This window comes from Ischnura elegans, chromosome 6 (assembly GCF_921293095.1).
Source record: "Ischnura elegans chromosome 6, ioIscEleg1.1, whole genome shotgun sequence".
Classification (NCBI taxonomy): Eukaryota; Metazoa; Arthropoda; class Insecta; order Odonata; family Coenagrionidae; genus Ischnura; species Ischnura elegans.
The window spans coordinates 114,493,611-114,509,575 of record NC_060251.1 but is presented as its reverse complement, the minus strand read 5'-3'; the positions used below and the strand labels follow the sequence as shown (position 1 = coordinate 114,509,575).

Sequence of the window (15,965 nt, the reverse complement as noted above, 5' to 3'; positions counted from 1 at the left end):
GTCATATGATCAACATTAGAGCCCTGATCACTCGAATCTAGATATTTGGACACTCCGGTGAAAATCAACTAGGCTGACACATTTTTTCCTCACATCTGTAACGAATTTTTGGGGGGGCTCGGGCCCCCTCAGGCCCCATGGAGTCGGCGCCACTGCGCAGCAATAAGTGTTTTAACAATCTCTCTGTGACGATGGGAGAAAAGAATGGAGTCGAACAATCATCATCATCTTGTGGTGTTCTGCCCGTCGGCAGGTCCCCCGCGCCAATGCTGTATCCATTCCCTCCTGTCTCCGGCCATCTCCTTGAAGTCTCCATATCTTCCAGTTTTTATGTTGTCAATGAACTTCAGCCTTCTCCTTCCCCTCCTTCTGACCCCTTCCACCGTTCCCTCCAAAGCTACTTTCATAATCCCATTCCCTCTCATCAAATGTCCCAGCCAGTTACACTTCCTTTGATTTATTTTCTCCATCAACGTTCTTTTCTCCTCTATCCTATTTAACACTTGCTCATTCCTAACTCGATCCGTCCACCGTATTCCCTCCATCTTCCTCCAAACTCACATCTCAAACGCCCCAATCCTGTCCCTGTCTCTCTTCCTCATCGTCCAAGTCTCACATCCATACATAAGCACACTCCACATATAAGCATTTCACCAATCTCTTCCTCAATTTTAATTCCAGTGCCTTTTTACTCAAGGCTCTCTTCTTCTTCTTCTTCTTGAAAACTTCTTTCCTCATTCCTATCCTTCTTTTTATTTCTCCTATACTTTTCCAGTCTTCGGTTATCAAAGTCCCCAAGTAGCTGTAGCTTCTCGCATTCTGTATTTCACCTTCTTTTGTCTTCACCCTCATGCCATCGACATTTCTCACTTTTATCACTTTAGTCTTCTTAACTATAATGGACGACATTTATTTTTGACCACGTGGAACAAACAATAAGGGGATATTGTCATGGAAACAGTGGCGTTTGGCTGTACGCGTCGTCGCTCTCTATGTTTCCGCCGGTTGAACTTACAAGAACTGTTTGCAATTTGTATAAAATAGATTTGTGGAGTAAGGCCTAAAAGGGGATGTTATAGTGAATTTCACGTGTCCGTCGGTGTAATCGTTTACCTGTGGGGTGTCATTTGCAGACTGGGCATGACCCATGATGGCGATCTCTTGGCTGGCAACGACTGTGGCGCGGAGGCTCAGGAGGGCAGTGTGATGGCGCCCATGGTGGCTGCTGCATTCAACAGATTCCACTGGTCGCCATGCTCAAGGGACGAGTTCCACTCTAAAGCACCGTGAGTAGGATATGCATCCTGCCATTGCCTAATAGTTTATAACATTTAACAGAGACAATCTATATCCGTTATGTTTGTGCGTCTGTCTGCATTTTGCGCAGCCACGCCCAGTCAACACAACAATTAGGCCCCTTGCACACGCACCGATTTTGGACGGCCGGCAAAATATCGGCCGTCCACATTCCAATAGTGAACAATTGGATGGCATTGGAGCTTGCTCACACACCGACCACGCGCCGGCACCGGCAAAATGCCGGTTAGCTACCGGCCATTGTCACTGTGGATCGCCGGCGCTGTCTCAAAAACATAGCAACTTATCGTTTGACCGGTAAAAATCTGGCGTGTGTTCAAGCATCGCTTCGCCGGTAAAATATCGGCCGACATTTTACCGGCCGTCCAAAATCGGCGTGCGTGCAAGGGATCTTATGGCCACAATGTGACCGAATCGTGGTTCAGCTGTGGCAACTATGACTATGGCTAGCAACAGCTTGCCGTATCATGGCCCGATTGTGGGTGCTACCTGGCAAACCGTAGTCACAGATTGGCAAACCAAGTATTTATTTGTAAACATAAGCATATTAAAGCTGCTATTGATACAGGTTTGTTGGTGAGATATTAAAATGGAAGTCGGTTGATTCTAATGAAATAAAGAAAGTGTACTATCCATACTTAATCCACATTATGGCGGCCACAATATGGCCGGGGGTCAAAACCATTATGGGGCCATAATGGCAACCCTTTATGGCCACATGCATTGTGGCCACAATTATTGTGTTTACTGGACACTTTAGGGTCCATTTTAGTCGTAGCAAGTCCTAAAGGGGTGCGTGGGGTTTGATGTGCTCGACACAGAATCTCTGCACCCACATCTTAGACTCGATCCTAGCGCTGCAGCTCGACATTGCGTTAAGTTGCGGGCAAAAATCGTACAAAAATGGACCGAAAACAGCCTGCCCACAAAAAGAGAGACAAAAATTGGCAAGCCACAAATAAGTCCTGTCTCCCCACTGCAGTTTTTCCTCTTCTTTCCAAATCTCTGGCAAAGGAGAGCCAAGAACTGACATGCCACAATTAATGCCATGTGTCGCAAATCCCCTGTGACCATTATTCGTAATTGGCGCATTATTCTCGCGATTGGGCCATGAAAAGCAACAAGGTAACAACCTTGCGAAAGATCCACAGAGAAAAAATCATCCGCCTTGACTAGGATTCGGACCCGGATCCCCCGATTTCCGGTCGAGTTAAGCTACCGAGACGCCATTCTTCCCTGTGGATATTTGTGGACACTAACGGACAAGGTGTTGCTGGATTCCTGAGCATATGATTCCACAAGCAGTCCAAATCGTGCGCACAGCGCCACAGCCGGAGAGCAGGCCCGGACATAGAACACAAAGAGGTGTTTTCTCTCGACTAGTTTAAAGTATACCGGGACAAGCCGCGATGATAACTTTTACGGGAGTCACCCGCAATGCAAAATCGTCCACAAATATCCACAGGTAAGAACGACGCACAGTGGGCGGAAATCGAAAAAAGCTGGCCAAAACCTCTGTGGAAGAATTTTTGGCTAATTTATGGCTAATTAGTGGTGATTTTAGATGTTTTTGATCTGAGGAATCCAATTTTAGTGTTTTTAGGACTATCTCTACAAGAAGACGCTCTAAAAACAAAATGGCGGAGAGGCCGTTTTTGCGTCATCCAATGCGTTGGTCTAATTTCTGGAAATCTACCCCAAATATTTTTCCATCAGTGTAATATTTTGATATTGACGTTTTAAGTCTTCTATTTTCAATACGAATTAGAATTTCAATAACTTTCTCATGCAAAAAATATAGTAAACTCTTAAAGATTCGAGGACGAGCTTAGTTCTATTTACATAGAATGGGGAGGACTATAGTTATTAAACGCATTATCATATTTGAGTTTTTATTTTTATGTATGAAATAAATATAATATGAACGATAAAAACATCAAGAAGGTATATGAAAAGTCAAAATCTAGATATGATCCAGAATCTTCCTCTTTAGCCTCTGAATCAATTTCTTCCGTCAATAGAAGTTTTCTGACTTGGTCAGAAACCTTCTTCTTTGTTTTTTTACCAACTTTTGGTTTAGATGAAATATATGGGTCGGATGTAAGAAGTATTCCGTGAAAAAGGTTGTGATTAGTGGCTAGTCTGTATATTTTTCCTTAGCGATGCTCTCTAAATCGTCAAATTTCTTTATTCCTTGCTTCCAAGGCCTCCTCGGATAGCTGGCCAATACGAATAATTGCGTCCTTAATAACTGCCGCATCGTGAATCAAACCTTAATGCACATTAGGCGGCATATAGAACCCGAATAAATTTTGACATAATACAGCTTCATTTATTCGCATCTAACAGATAGCATTTCATGCTGCTCGTTTCTGCCAATGCATCGCATACCTACAAAACCAAGCTATGAAAGAATTTAGATATAAATTGAAGAGTAAACACTTGATAAAAACTAGTTACTATTATTTGCTTTATATGCCATATCTTTCCATCAATCACTATAAGCAATAATATTAAAATCACCAAAATACTGTCGATCTGAATTGGTCAAAGATTCTTTATCTGCTCATTAATATACCTTTCTTCTTCCACGAAAACCTCTCTCGTTACTCGGGTCCATTGAATAGTTATTGGTCCACAAAATCTGGTCAAGGATGGGTGAGGATTAGACCATAAATATTTACCTGCATCAAAAAAACTCTATCATTTACGTTTCAGAATGAGAACGTTGCGTGGTGCTAATACTACTATTTCCAAATGTGCTTACCTGATGTAGTGTCTAACAAGTGAAGTGGTACAAGAGAGGTCGCGAACTAGCTTTTGTATCTTACATTAGGTTTCTCACATGTGTGCTTGTGCTGGGAATGGTCAGAACTTCCGTCAAAACTTCATTTACATATTAGGATGGGTTGTTGGGGCAGACTTTCATTAAAAACTTAAGTGAAGATATTATCCTTGAGGCTGTGTGATTTAATGGAGACTGCAAGTTAACTTCACATTTTACCTCAGAAATAGATACCCCTCAGGATATGCTGAACTTTTTGCCAAACTGATTTGGTCGTAACTTGGGTATGTTTTGTGGCCATGATTTCTCGCCGTTTCACGAATTAATATTTACTGCGCCTTTGTCAGATGGCTCGCTACAATAAGGGACCTCTTCCCCCGATAATTTGTTTGAGCTATTTCTTTCCTTCTCCATTTGTCAAGCATCCTCTTGGTCCTGGTTGGTGTAATTGTTGTTGCTATTTTAACATTTTTTTCTGCAGCATCATCTCCTATGGTACGTAACTGCATTGAAGTTGCCACACATAATTCCTCTTTCGAAGTGCTGCTTCTCACATTCTTCTGTTTTCCTTCTTTTGGGCCTATCACTTGCTCTCTCAAATGCGTCAATGGTCTTCCTCCACGAGTAACCAATATTGAGGAAATAATTTTAGGAAAAGGCAGTTTATGACCAATACTCCTCGCACGTGCCCCTAAAATTTTTTGCATGCAGGAACCAGTTGCCGCTGTAGACAAAAGACGGCAAGGGACAGTGATAAAGGCTATTTATTGCCGTCTTGGTGAACCGCGGGCAAAGTTTGAACACTGCGGAGTTATAGGAAAGGATTAAAACACAGGAGCTGGGAATAGCCCAAAAAGGAATAAAGGGAATATGTGGAAATAACAAAATGAACAGCAAGTGTGATTACAATCCTAGTTTTCCAAAGAATTGGACAATCAGAACACCCTCTGTCCCAAGCGCTGCGACGCCGCTCATCTACGCGCCGTGCGTTATTTTACATTATTCAACAAAAGTGGAAAAGTTGCAAGTATGCGCAGGATTTTATCGTTCCATTACATAGAATAAACCTCGCTCTAACTGTTGATGATAATATCTCCGCGGAGATAAGCGGAGATAAGTAAGTTTATCTCTGATTTAGTTCAAATTTAAACAAAAACAGTTAATTTTTAATTAATATATAATGGTCATTCGGAAAGTGAATAGCGTTATAGTATCTAAAAGATACATATTATTGTAGTGTATTCGCCAATAGAACAATATTTGTGTTTTGTTCACACACCAGGGCAACAAACATAGAGATTTTTGAAAAAGAACGTAGATTTGGAACTTCGCGATTTTTTATCACTTTTTTAAGGATATTACACATATAAAGAGCATAAATAAATTTAAAAAAGTTAACGTATTTGGAAGTATAGGCATTCTAGAACAATACTACGTTACTTTTGGATTTAAAAAAAAATAGTGAAAAATAGGGGTTTTGGCCAGCTTTTTTCGATTTCCGCCCACTGTGCGACGCCTCGGTAGCTTAACTCGACCGGAAATCGGGGGATCCGGGTCCGAATCCCGGTCCAGGCGGATGATTTTTTCTCTGTGGATCTTTCGCACGATTGTGCATTGCGGGTGACTCCCGTAAAAGTTATCACCGCGGCTAGTCCCGGTATACTTTAAACCAAGGTAACAACCGGTATCCCAGCAAGGCCAACCTGGGTGGTGAGCACGCCGGAGGACACTGCTAGTCTTACGGTTGAAATCTCACGATATCATGACCGCGTTATACTCTTATTTGTTTTTCTTTTTATTATGCCTTTTTTCTTAGATTAAAAATTATTCACATACCTTTTATCTTCATCATTTTTCGGTAACGCCGCATTTCGAATGCTTTCACTCTTGACTTCTCTGCAACGGTCAAAGTCCAAGCCTCTCTCCCATGGAGAAACTTGCTCCGTGTTAGAAACATGTTAGTGGCGGAGCGAGGGGAGGTTTTGGGGGATAACCCCCCCCCCCCCCCACCCTCCGAGCTCAGAAATTTTTTTTAGTTTAATCCATTTTACGTAATTGGATTAATATTACTTATAGAAAAGCGTAAGGATTAATGAAATATCCCTCAGAAAGCCGTAAAACTCAACATTTTGAACCGTTTATCATAAAAATTTTCGGGGGAGTGCCCCCGAACCTTCTGCTTACCCTGGTGGGTACTTCATTCCCCTAATCCCCCAATATTAGTTGCGCCTAAACCCCCCCCCCCCCCAGCCTTAATTCCTATCTGCGCCCCATCCACGCGTAACATTTGATCAGGGGTGGTTTAAGCGGAAAGCAAAGTACGCAGCCGCGTAGGGCGCCAAAGCGCTGGTTTATAAGCCCCAAAAACATCACACTCAATATGTAAGAGCAAGCACATCGTAATTTCACGTTGATGTTACAGTCTCGAACATTATACTGAAAGTACTTGTATTTATTTTAAAATATATACAGAGAGAATCCCTCTTGTTATTTTTGAGGGGAGGGGCGGAATGTTGTTCGTTAACAGTAGACAAATGTCTAGAACCGGCCCTGCATCTGGTCATTCGATTCCTCACTTCTATTCTTGCACTTTCAGCTGTATTTTCTTTTTTCTGTCCTCCGCTCCTGAGCAATTCTAATTACTATTACGTCCTTGCTTCGCGTATCGTTGGGTACTCAGCTTCCTTGGTAACAAAACTCTTTTACATCTTCACGTTTTTATTTTCCTAGTTTAATGCTTGTCCTAGCCTCCTCTCTTTCGCTCCATAATAAAATCTTAGTCTTCTTTTTGTTTATTTTCAGCTGATATCTGCCCATTGCCATATAATCTGCCATTAATTGATTATAATAATTTTCTCTCTCCTCATTATTTGATTTCAGGCAGTGGACGTGTTTGAACGATCCCCCGCCCCACTCCACCAATGCCACCGTCCTTGGCTCCTCCCTGCACGCAACATTCTCAATGGACGAACAATGCAGACTCGAATTCGGAGACGGGTGAGTGAGTACCCATGGAAACGAACAATTAACAAACACGCGTTAATGTCTTAGAACTAGGATGGGGTGGACTCCAAGATCCTAGATAGTTCACAGGTATTTTCATGTCGGGTTCGCCACCGGTAAATGATTAACAAAAGAAGTAGGAATAATGATGCTTATATTTCATTAAAAATTATATATACAAGACCCCTCTCTCCCTTTATGTCCATTATACATCCGTGCTAACATCTGAGTCCCTCAGGCCTTGCACGTCACTTCCGGGCAGGCCGAAAATAAAACACTCCCTATACCAGCTAAAACAACTGAGCACCACGAAACAAACGCCCTGAGTTGTCTAAACCAAGAACCTTATAGGGGTCTTGGTCTACAACCTGACCCGGTGGAATAGGGTGGTTTCCTGTTATTTTTTTATTGCCTAGAACGAAAGATTATTACTCCTGGAACACGTATTTCACGCTTTTAGATTTTTTAATAACGATACCTATTTTTCGCGATGAAATGAAAAGTGAAAATTTTCAAGCGCGCGAAAACGCGACGGCTAAGTATGAATGCCGGGAAAACTCCATGTGACGTCGTTCTGGTTCCCACTGCCGCAAGTGAGGTGACCTTGGGGCGAGGCTTTGAGCCCTGATACGACGCAGGGTGCTAGCAGGTAGTAGAGTACCATGCTAGCTGGTAGCGCTTGGCTTAAATAAGGATTATTAATACCCTATAAAAACGAAGGAAACTTTCCGGCAATAGGCAGCTTTAATAGGTGATTATTAAGAGATGTTTCCCTGAAGTCTGTGCATCATGCATCCATTGATAATCTCAGACGATGTAAAACTCCTATCTACTCGTATAGAAACTAGGTCCCTGTGACGTCACGTGGAGTGGCATCTCATGAGCGCCTATTCGGCCTTTTTCAAATGCGGTTAAAATTGACCATTGCCATTCGTCTAAACTGGGATTTCTAAAACCAAATAATTTGTATATTATGAATATGTACACTAATGGTGGGTAACGAATCGCAATCAATGCATTTCGTTTTCTTTGATGAAGGAAACTACCCTATTCCCGAGTAACCTACCACGATTACACTAGTGTTCAATCGAATGTTTGACAAGAGAAGATATTTCTTGTCTTAACTTATTTTTCCTTTGAATCAAGGCAATTCCTTTACTTAATTGAGATTTCGGCTCAGCAACCCCTTTATCTGGAAGCTCATGTAAACCAACATTCTCCATTTCTTTAACGAGCTGATTTGTTTATTTCGGCAGGTACACGTTGTGCCACAGCTTCGAGTTACCGGACCCCTGCACCCACTTGTGGTGCAGTCACCATTCCTCGCCCCTCGTCTGCAAAACTAAGAAAGGCCCACCCCTGGAAGGGACAGAATGCGGATACGATAAGGTAATCACGATTAATGTGTAAACTATATGAAGTGATTCTTTCCCGGGGAATAATTTGCGAGAAGTCTTGGATTTCTACCGGTCCGATTTGTCGTATATATCACCAACGTTTCAACGGATCATTCGTCCATCGTCATCAGGGCGAATGAATAAGGTTGACTGAACAGAAAACGATGTGATAAAACTAAAGACTTTTAATTTCCCTTTTTTTTAATTGCCATTTTAATTTTTGAATTCAGTTGTCCGACATTGCGTTCCTCACCTCGGTAATTCTTCTCGCTCTGAATTAATGTCTGCCCTATCATTGGTCCCACTATTCACTCGTAGTAATATTCGATCTTTCTTTCAATAGGGTGGTTTCCTATTATTATTTTATACATCGAAGGATTATCACTCCTGGAGTACGTATTTCACGCTTTCAGATTTTTAAATGACGATTTCTATTTTTCGCGATTCAATGAAAAGTGAAAAATTTCAAGTGCGTGAAAACGCGACGGATAAGTATGAATGCCGGGAAAACTCCGTGTGACGTCGTTCTGGTTCCCGCTGCCGCAAGTGAGGTGACCTTGGGGCGAGGCTTTGAGCGCTGATACGACGCGATTTTCTATTTTTCGCGATTAAATGAAAAGTGAAAAATTTCGAGCGCGCGAAAACGCGTCGGCTAAGTATGAATGCTGAGAAAACGCCGTGTGACGTCATTCTGGTTCCCGCTGTCGGCGTGTGAGGTGACCTTAGGGCGAGGCTTTAAACGCTGATACGATGCAGGTTGCTAGCAGGTAGCACTTGGCTTAAATTAGGATTATTAATACCTTATCTAGCGATGAAAACTTTCCGACCTTAGACAGTTTTAATAGGTTATTATTAAAGGATGTTTCCCTGAGGTCTGTGGCTCATGCATGCATTGGTAATCTCAGACGATGTAAAACTCCTATCTACTCGTATAAAAGTCCCTGTGACGTCACGTGGAGTGGCATCGCATGAGCGCCTATTTGGCCTTTTCCAAATGCGGTTAAAATTAACAATTGCCATTCGTCTAAACTGGGATTTGTAAAACCAAATAATTTGTATATTATGAATACACCAATGGTGGGTAACGAATCGCAATCAATGCCTTTCGTTTTCTTTGTTGAAGGAAACTACCCCATTACAATGCCCTAAATGGCAACTTCCGATCCTTTAGAAATGCCTGCGTTCTTGTCACTCCACATTCCCACCCGCCCCTTTCGTAATGACCACCTACTAGACCAACCCAGTAGCGGATCCAGGATGGGGACAAGGGGGAGGGGGACTAAGTATGAGGTAAAGTCCCAGAAGTAGTGGTGGCCAAAGAAAAAATTACCATTCCATCTAGTGTAAATTGGATATCCAAGGGGGGCTACCTTACTGCCCCCCAATAGATCTGCCACTGCACCAACCTAAATTCCGTGTTTCTCTCTCTCAGAGACCACTTGTTTTATAGGCTCCCTACCTTTTTCAATTCCATATTCACTATTACCTGGATCTCTCAATGCCCATCGGCTCATTCAAGAGGCAGCTTCGAAAAGCTATCTTCAAAATTTTTTTTTTATTTTTATGGTTTTTTTATAGTTCATATTTGTTAAAGCTTCAGATTTTAAGTTTTCTATTCAAGGTAAAGGCCTTATCGCCTGTTTTTGAAAAATGAAATAAATAAATAAACGGTTACAACTAGGTAATTTGGACGGAGAAGAAGAGTATTATCATTTTTTATTTTCTTTAAAATGGGATTCCACGAATTGCTAACTTTTTACTCCTTGTCTCGGTTCTTTATCGTTCGGGATAATAATTAATTCCCATACATACCCGTTCGGCAAAATATCTCCCTTGATTTATCGTTCCTGTCGGTTCTGGAAATATTATGGAGTTATTATATGACGAACTCCTTGTCTCTCTGAAAGATATCTAGAGGTATTGTCAATTTCTCAAGAAATCTAAGCCCAGCGCGCATACTCCGAGTCACTAGCGGCTTCCAACATATAAGGGTAGTTTCCTACATGAAAGAAAACGAAAGGCATTGATTGCGATTCGTTACCCACCATTAGTGTACATATTCATAATATACAAATTATTTGGCTTCACAAATCCCAGTTTAGACGAATTGCAATGGTCAATTTCAACCGCATTTGAAAAAGGCCAGATTGGCGCCCATGCGATGCCACTCCCCTGACGTCACAGGGACTTTTATACGAGTAGATAGGAGTTTTACATCGTCTGAGATTACCAATGCATGCATGAGCCACAGAGCTCAGGGAAACGTGTCTTAATAATCACCTATTAAAACTGCCTATGGTCGGAAAGTTTCCTTCGTTTGATAATGTATTAATAATCCTTATTTAAGCCAAGCGCTACCTGCTAGCATCCTGCGTCGTATCAGCGCTCAAAGCCTCGCCCCAAGGTCACCTCACTTGCGGCAGCGGGAACCAGAACAACGTCACGCGGGGTTTTCCCAGCATTCATACTTACCCGACGCATTTTCGCGCGCTCGAAAATTTTCACTTTTCATTTGATCGTGAAAAATAGATATCGTCATTTAAAAATCTAAGAGCGTGAAATACGTATTCCAAGAGTAATAATCTTTCGATTTCGGTGATAAAAAATAACAGGAAACTACCCTATTGCGAAATAACACCTCTCTTTTACTTTTTCACCTGAAAATCTGACCTCAAAATGCTTGACAAATCCCAGCTTTTTCGGTGCTCTTCCAAAAATATTTCTTGTACTTGTTCCCTAAGATAGGTGTGAAGTTATCGCAAAGGCCGTTTTTCTCGGGGCACTTACTTGCAGAATCCGACGCGAACGAAGGCGCGGTCATAATTGCGTCCTGTGAAGCGTTGAATTGCTAGATCGCATGTGACAAATGCATAGACATGAGATGGCGAAATAGCCCGTTCTAATTTCATTCGTGCATACGTGTAATTCCACGCCATATTGAGAAAGAAATGTAGTTCTAACCTGCGCAATTACGTGCCCCGTGCAAAGCGGCCTTTATACGTGTTCCCCACGATGGGTTCGAAGCTATCGTAACTCCCAGATGTATTCGTGGTGTAATCACTGATTTGCCATGCATCTCCTGTTACCTTGCATAGTGGTGCGTGAATGGCTTCTGCGAGACGGCAGACCGGAAGCAGGGAGGGAGCAAGTCGGTGGTGCGGTACAACGCCCGTGACGGCGGCTGGAGCAGCTGGTCCGAGTGGGGTCCCTGCTCCCGCTCCTGCGGACACGGCATCACCTTCCGCACCCGAACGTGCGACAACCCCAAGTGAGAGGGTCACCCTTGAGTCCCTGCATGTCCTAGAATGTATGTCACTTTTCGATAAATTTGATGGATTAACCTTTTACCTACTAAAGACGTAAGTATACGTGTGGACGTTTCTCGGCCCGGGAGACGAAAGCCGTATATACACGTTTTCTATTTCTCCCCCTTTTATGACGGTTGCGGGTGTACGACGTCTTTGTTTCGGGTTTAGGCTTTAGGCTCGGAATCCGGGAGTAGGTACCCTGACCCCTCGTCTTTTATTACCCCTCTTAGCGGAAACGGACCGCGGTCATGCAATTGTTTATCCAGTCAGTTTTCGAAATAAATATTTGTTCTTTTCACAAGAAATATAAACTAATAATTGAATTCTTTATCTTTTGAGCTGCGTTTGCAACTTTTAAACGAAATTTTACGATAAATCTTCTTCTTCTTCTTCCTAGCATTTGTCCCGCGCTATTGCAGGGTCCGCTTTTCTGCAAAGCCTTCTCCACTTGGCTCGATCCAGGGCGTCTACTGACGTGGCGTTGATGGTCTTCATGTCCGCCTTAATTTTGTCGAGCCAGCGCATCTTTGGTCGTCCTCGTGGTCGGCGTCCTTCAGTACTCAGCCGCATTGCTGTTTTGGCCACGGAGTTCTCATCAATACGCACCACATGCCCATACCACCGCAGTCGAGCCTCCCGCATCTGTCTGTGATCGATGCAACTCCCATTCTTTTCCGAATGTCTTCATTCCTGATGTGGTCCAGGCGGGAGATGCCTAGGATCCATCGCAGCATCCTCATTTCCATGACATGCATGGCCTGTTCTTGATTTGCTGTGGCTGGCCAACATTCTGCTCCATATAGGGCCACTGGGCGGACTACGGTCTTGTATACTTTGGCCCTGAATCGTTCGGGCATTCGACGGTCGCACAATACGCCAGTCACTTGGCGCCATTTCAGCCATGTTGCATTGATTCGAGCTCGTGTGTTGGCGGTTGTGCTTCCATCGTTGCTGATGACAGAGCCCAAATATTTAAACTTCTCGACCTTTTCAAGGTCGTCGCCGTCGATGCTGATCGTGCCATCGGTTTGAGGCCCATACTCCATGTACTCGGTCTTCTTGATGTTTAATCGCAACCCATAGTTGTCGAGTCGTACCTTCCATAGTTGAGTTCGCTGCTGTAATTCGGGTCTGGTGGTGCTGGCAAGGAAGACATCATCGGCGAACAGTAGTGACCAAGGATGTGATTCTTGGAGACAGGCCGTGATTGTCCATGCACAGGATGAAAAGGAGCGGAGAGAGGGCCGATCCTTGGTGGACGCCAACAGTGATTGGGAAAGGCGGTGATATTCCTGATGGGCAACGGACGGAGCTGGTGACGTTGGTGTAGAGAAGCTTCACCCATGACACGTAGACTTCAGGGACGTCATGAGATCTGAGGGCATGCCAGATAAGGTCGTGTGGCACGCGATCGAAGGCCTTCTCCAGATCAAGGAAAGACATATGCACTGGCTTGTTCTTCTCTCGGTGCCTCTCCAAGAGCAGCCTAGCTGCGTGTATTGCATCTGTTGTGCCAGTCCCCTTTACAAATCCACACTGGTTGGGTGTGATGTGAACAATGCGTCTGAGCCTAGCACCAATCACTCTTTCGAATATTTTCATGGCGTGGCATAAAAGCCGGATCGGGCGGTAGTTGGAGCATTCTGCGACGTCGCCTTTACCCTTCCAAATGGGCATAGTGATGCTGGTCCGCCAGGAGTCGGGAACTTCGTTTTCAATGATGATGTTGTTAAATAACTCGGTGAGGATGACAACGCCGTTGCGGCCAAGTAGCTTCCACACTTCCGCTGGAATGTCGTCAGGGCCCGTTGCCTTTCCATTCTTCATCTCCTTGATAGCGGCGGCTACCTCAGCTTCACTGATGTGTTGCACAGGTCCGGATATAGGGTCCGCGCTAATGATCGGTGAGTGGGGAAATTCTATGTTACAGATGGCCGAGAAGTGTTCTCTCCAGCGCCGAAGGATGGCAGGTGGGTCTCGAAGTATCTGGTGATCATCGTTTTTGATGCATTTGACCTGGCTAAAATCCTGAGTTACTCGATGTCGGGAGTTGGCAAGGCGGTAGATCTTATTTTCACCTCTAGGTGTATCTATGTCGGCGTACAGCTGGTCGTAGTGTGCTGTCTTTGCTTTAGCAACTGCTCGTTTCGCGGCAGATTTCTTTGTGCGGTATTGTTCATAGTCCACAATATGGTTTGTCTCGCGCCACTTCTTGAAGGCCATCTTCTTTTCTTTGACGATGCGTTGCACGTCTTCATTCCACCACCATACCTGCTTATAGATAAAGCGTGTTCCTGGTTTCGTTCGCCCAAGGACCTCACAGGCGGCCTCTTGGATCTGGTTCGCTACACTGCGCCATTGGTAAGCCACCGGCTGGTCGGGATCGACACTCAGATGATCTAGGGCTATCTTCAGTTGATTTTTGTTATCGTTTAATCGCCACCACTTGATATGGGCTGGTCCGGTCGTGCGCACTCGTCGATGTTGCCCAATGTCCAGCCGCAAGTCTATGACGAGGGGACGATGTTGTGGGGCGACGTTGTCGGATGGTAAAACTTTTACATCGACCACGAGCTTAAGGTCTCGCCTGCGTATCATCCAGTAGTCGATTTGGGACGCACGTGTACCGCTGGCGTACGTGAGCAGATGTGATCGCCTCTTCTTGAAGAACGTATTCGCTACGGCAAGATCGTGTGCTTCAGCGAAGTCAAGAATTCTAATCCCATCATTATTGCGGGCTCCATGCCCGCATCCGCCATGTTGATGTTCATAACCGTCGCGTGATAATCCAACGTGGCCATTCAGATCACCCCCAATCACCAGGTGTTCATCAGGTCCCACCGATCGGATGTGGTCATCCAGCTGATCCCAAAACTCTTCCTTGATGTCATCGGGGCAGCCCGTTTGCGGAGCGTAGCAACTGATGACTCTGAGGGTGGTTTCACTGGCATTGATATTGATGGACATTATACGATCGGAGATGCGGGTGACTTCGACAACGTTGTCACACAGATTGCTCTTGACGATGATACCGACACCGTTTTGGTTAGTCCGTATGCCGTACGATACTTACAATACGATGTATAATTTTACGATAAATATTAACTTATATCTCGAGTTATGTATAAACATCAACATGGAAATTGTTGCTGCATTAAATGCGTTAATATTGACCTTAGAACTTCGTTTAAAATTTGACAATGCTGAGAAAAAAATAAGGAATTCAATTTAAAGGCTGCCCTTGTCTTACTCCTTTCCTTATTCTTGATTTACACCGCTGGATTCAGATAACATCCCAGCTCACTGGCGCAGCGAGGGGGGATTTTGGGGGTTAAACCCCCCCCCCACCCCCAGAGCTCAGAGAAATTTTTAAGTTTAATCCATTATATTGAATTTGATTGATATTACAAATAGAATAGTGTAAGGATTAATGAAATATCCCTCAGAAAGCCGTAAAAACGCACCATTTTGAAGCATTTATCTTAAAATTCCGCAAGTTATTATTAATTTCTCACCTACCGCTTATCCTGGTGGGTATTCCATACCCCCACGCACCCGGTATTAGTTGCACCTAAACCCTCCCCAGCCTTAATTCCTAGCTGCGCCCCTGTCGCAGCTACTTGGTTCAAAAAAAATTGTGGATAATTCTCCAGTCATTAAGGCACCAAGTTTATCTCTGGTTATCCCTCTTTGTGCAGGCCTGAGTTTGGTGGTCTGGAGTGCCTGGGGAGCAGTGAGCAGTTTGAGGTGTGTGCCAGGAGCAGATGTCCACACGTGCGAGACTTCAGGGCCGAACAGTGTGCCAAACTCACGTCCCTCATCCCCATGGAGAGACGACTCAACAGCTTAACGTGGCTCCCACATGAGCTGGAACCAGGTTGATGCCCCTAAAAGATCACTAAAATGATGCTAATTAATACTGTTTCGTTTACATCAATTACTAGAAAAACTCGACAGATTTAATCCTCCCCATCTATCTGTCTATAATCAGAGAATAAATATGTTTCGAACTGATGAAGGGTCTGGTACTTTCCCGGCGAATCTTGTTGATGAAGTCTTCTTGGGAAATCAGCCGGGTCAATATGGACATTGCTGTCAACGTTTCAATGGCCTTCTCTGCCTTCATCTTCAGGGCGAATGACAGAGAAGGCCATT

At 43.9% G+C, this 15,965-nt stretch overlaps 1 protein-coding gene across 1 annotated transcript in view; it reads left to right on the top strand.

The window, feature by feature from the left end:
• LOC124161450 (A disintegrin and metalloproteinase with thrombospondin motifs 3-like) overlaps positions 1-15,965 on the top strand; it is a 68,658-nt gene that overhangs the window by 27,048 nt on the left and 25,645 nt on the right. The window contains exons 8-12 of the mRNA XM_046537772.1: positions 1,134-1,286; positions 6,983-7,099; positions 8,362-8,494; positions 11,598-11,770; positions 15,509-15,687. Coding sequence (XP_046393728.1) covers positions 1,134-1,286; positions 6,983-7,099; positions 8,362-8,494; positions 11,598-11,770; positions 15,509-15,687 — 755 coding nt within the window. The remainder of the gene's footprint in view (positions 1-1,133; positions 1,287-6,982; positions 7,100-8,361; positions 8,495-11,597; positions 11,771-15,508; positions 15,688-15,965) is intronic.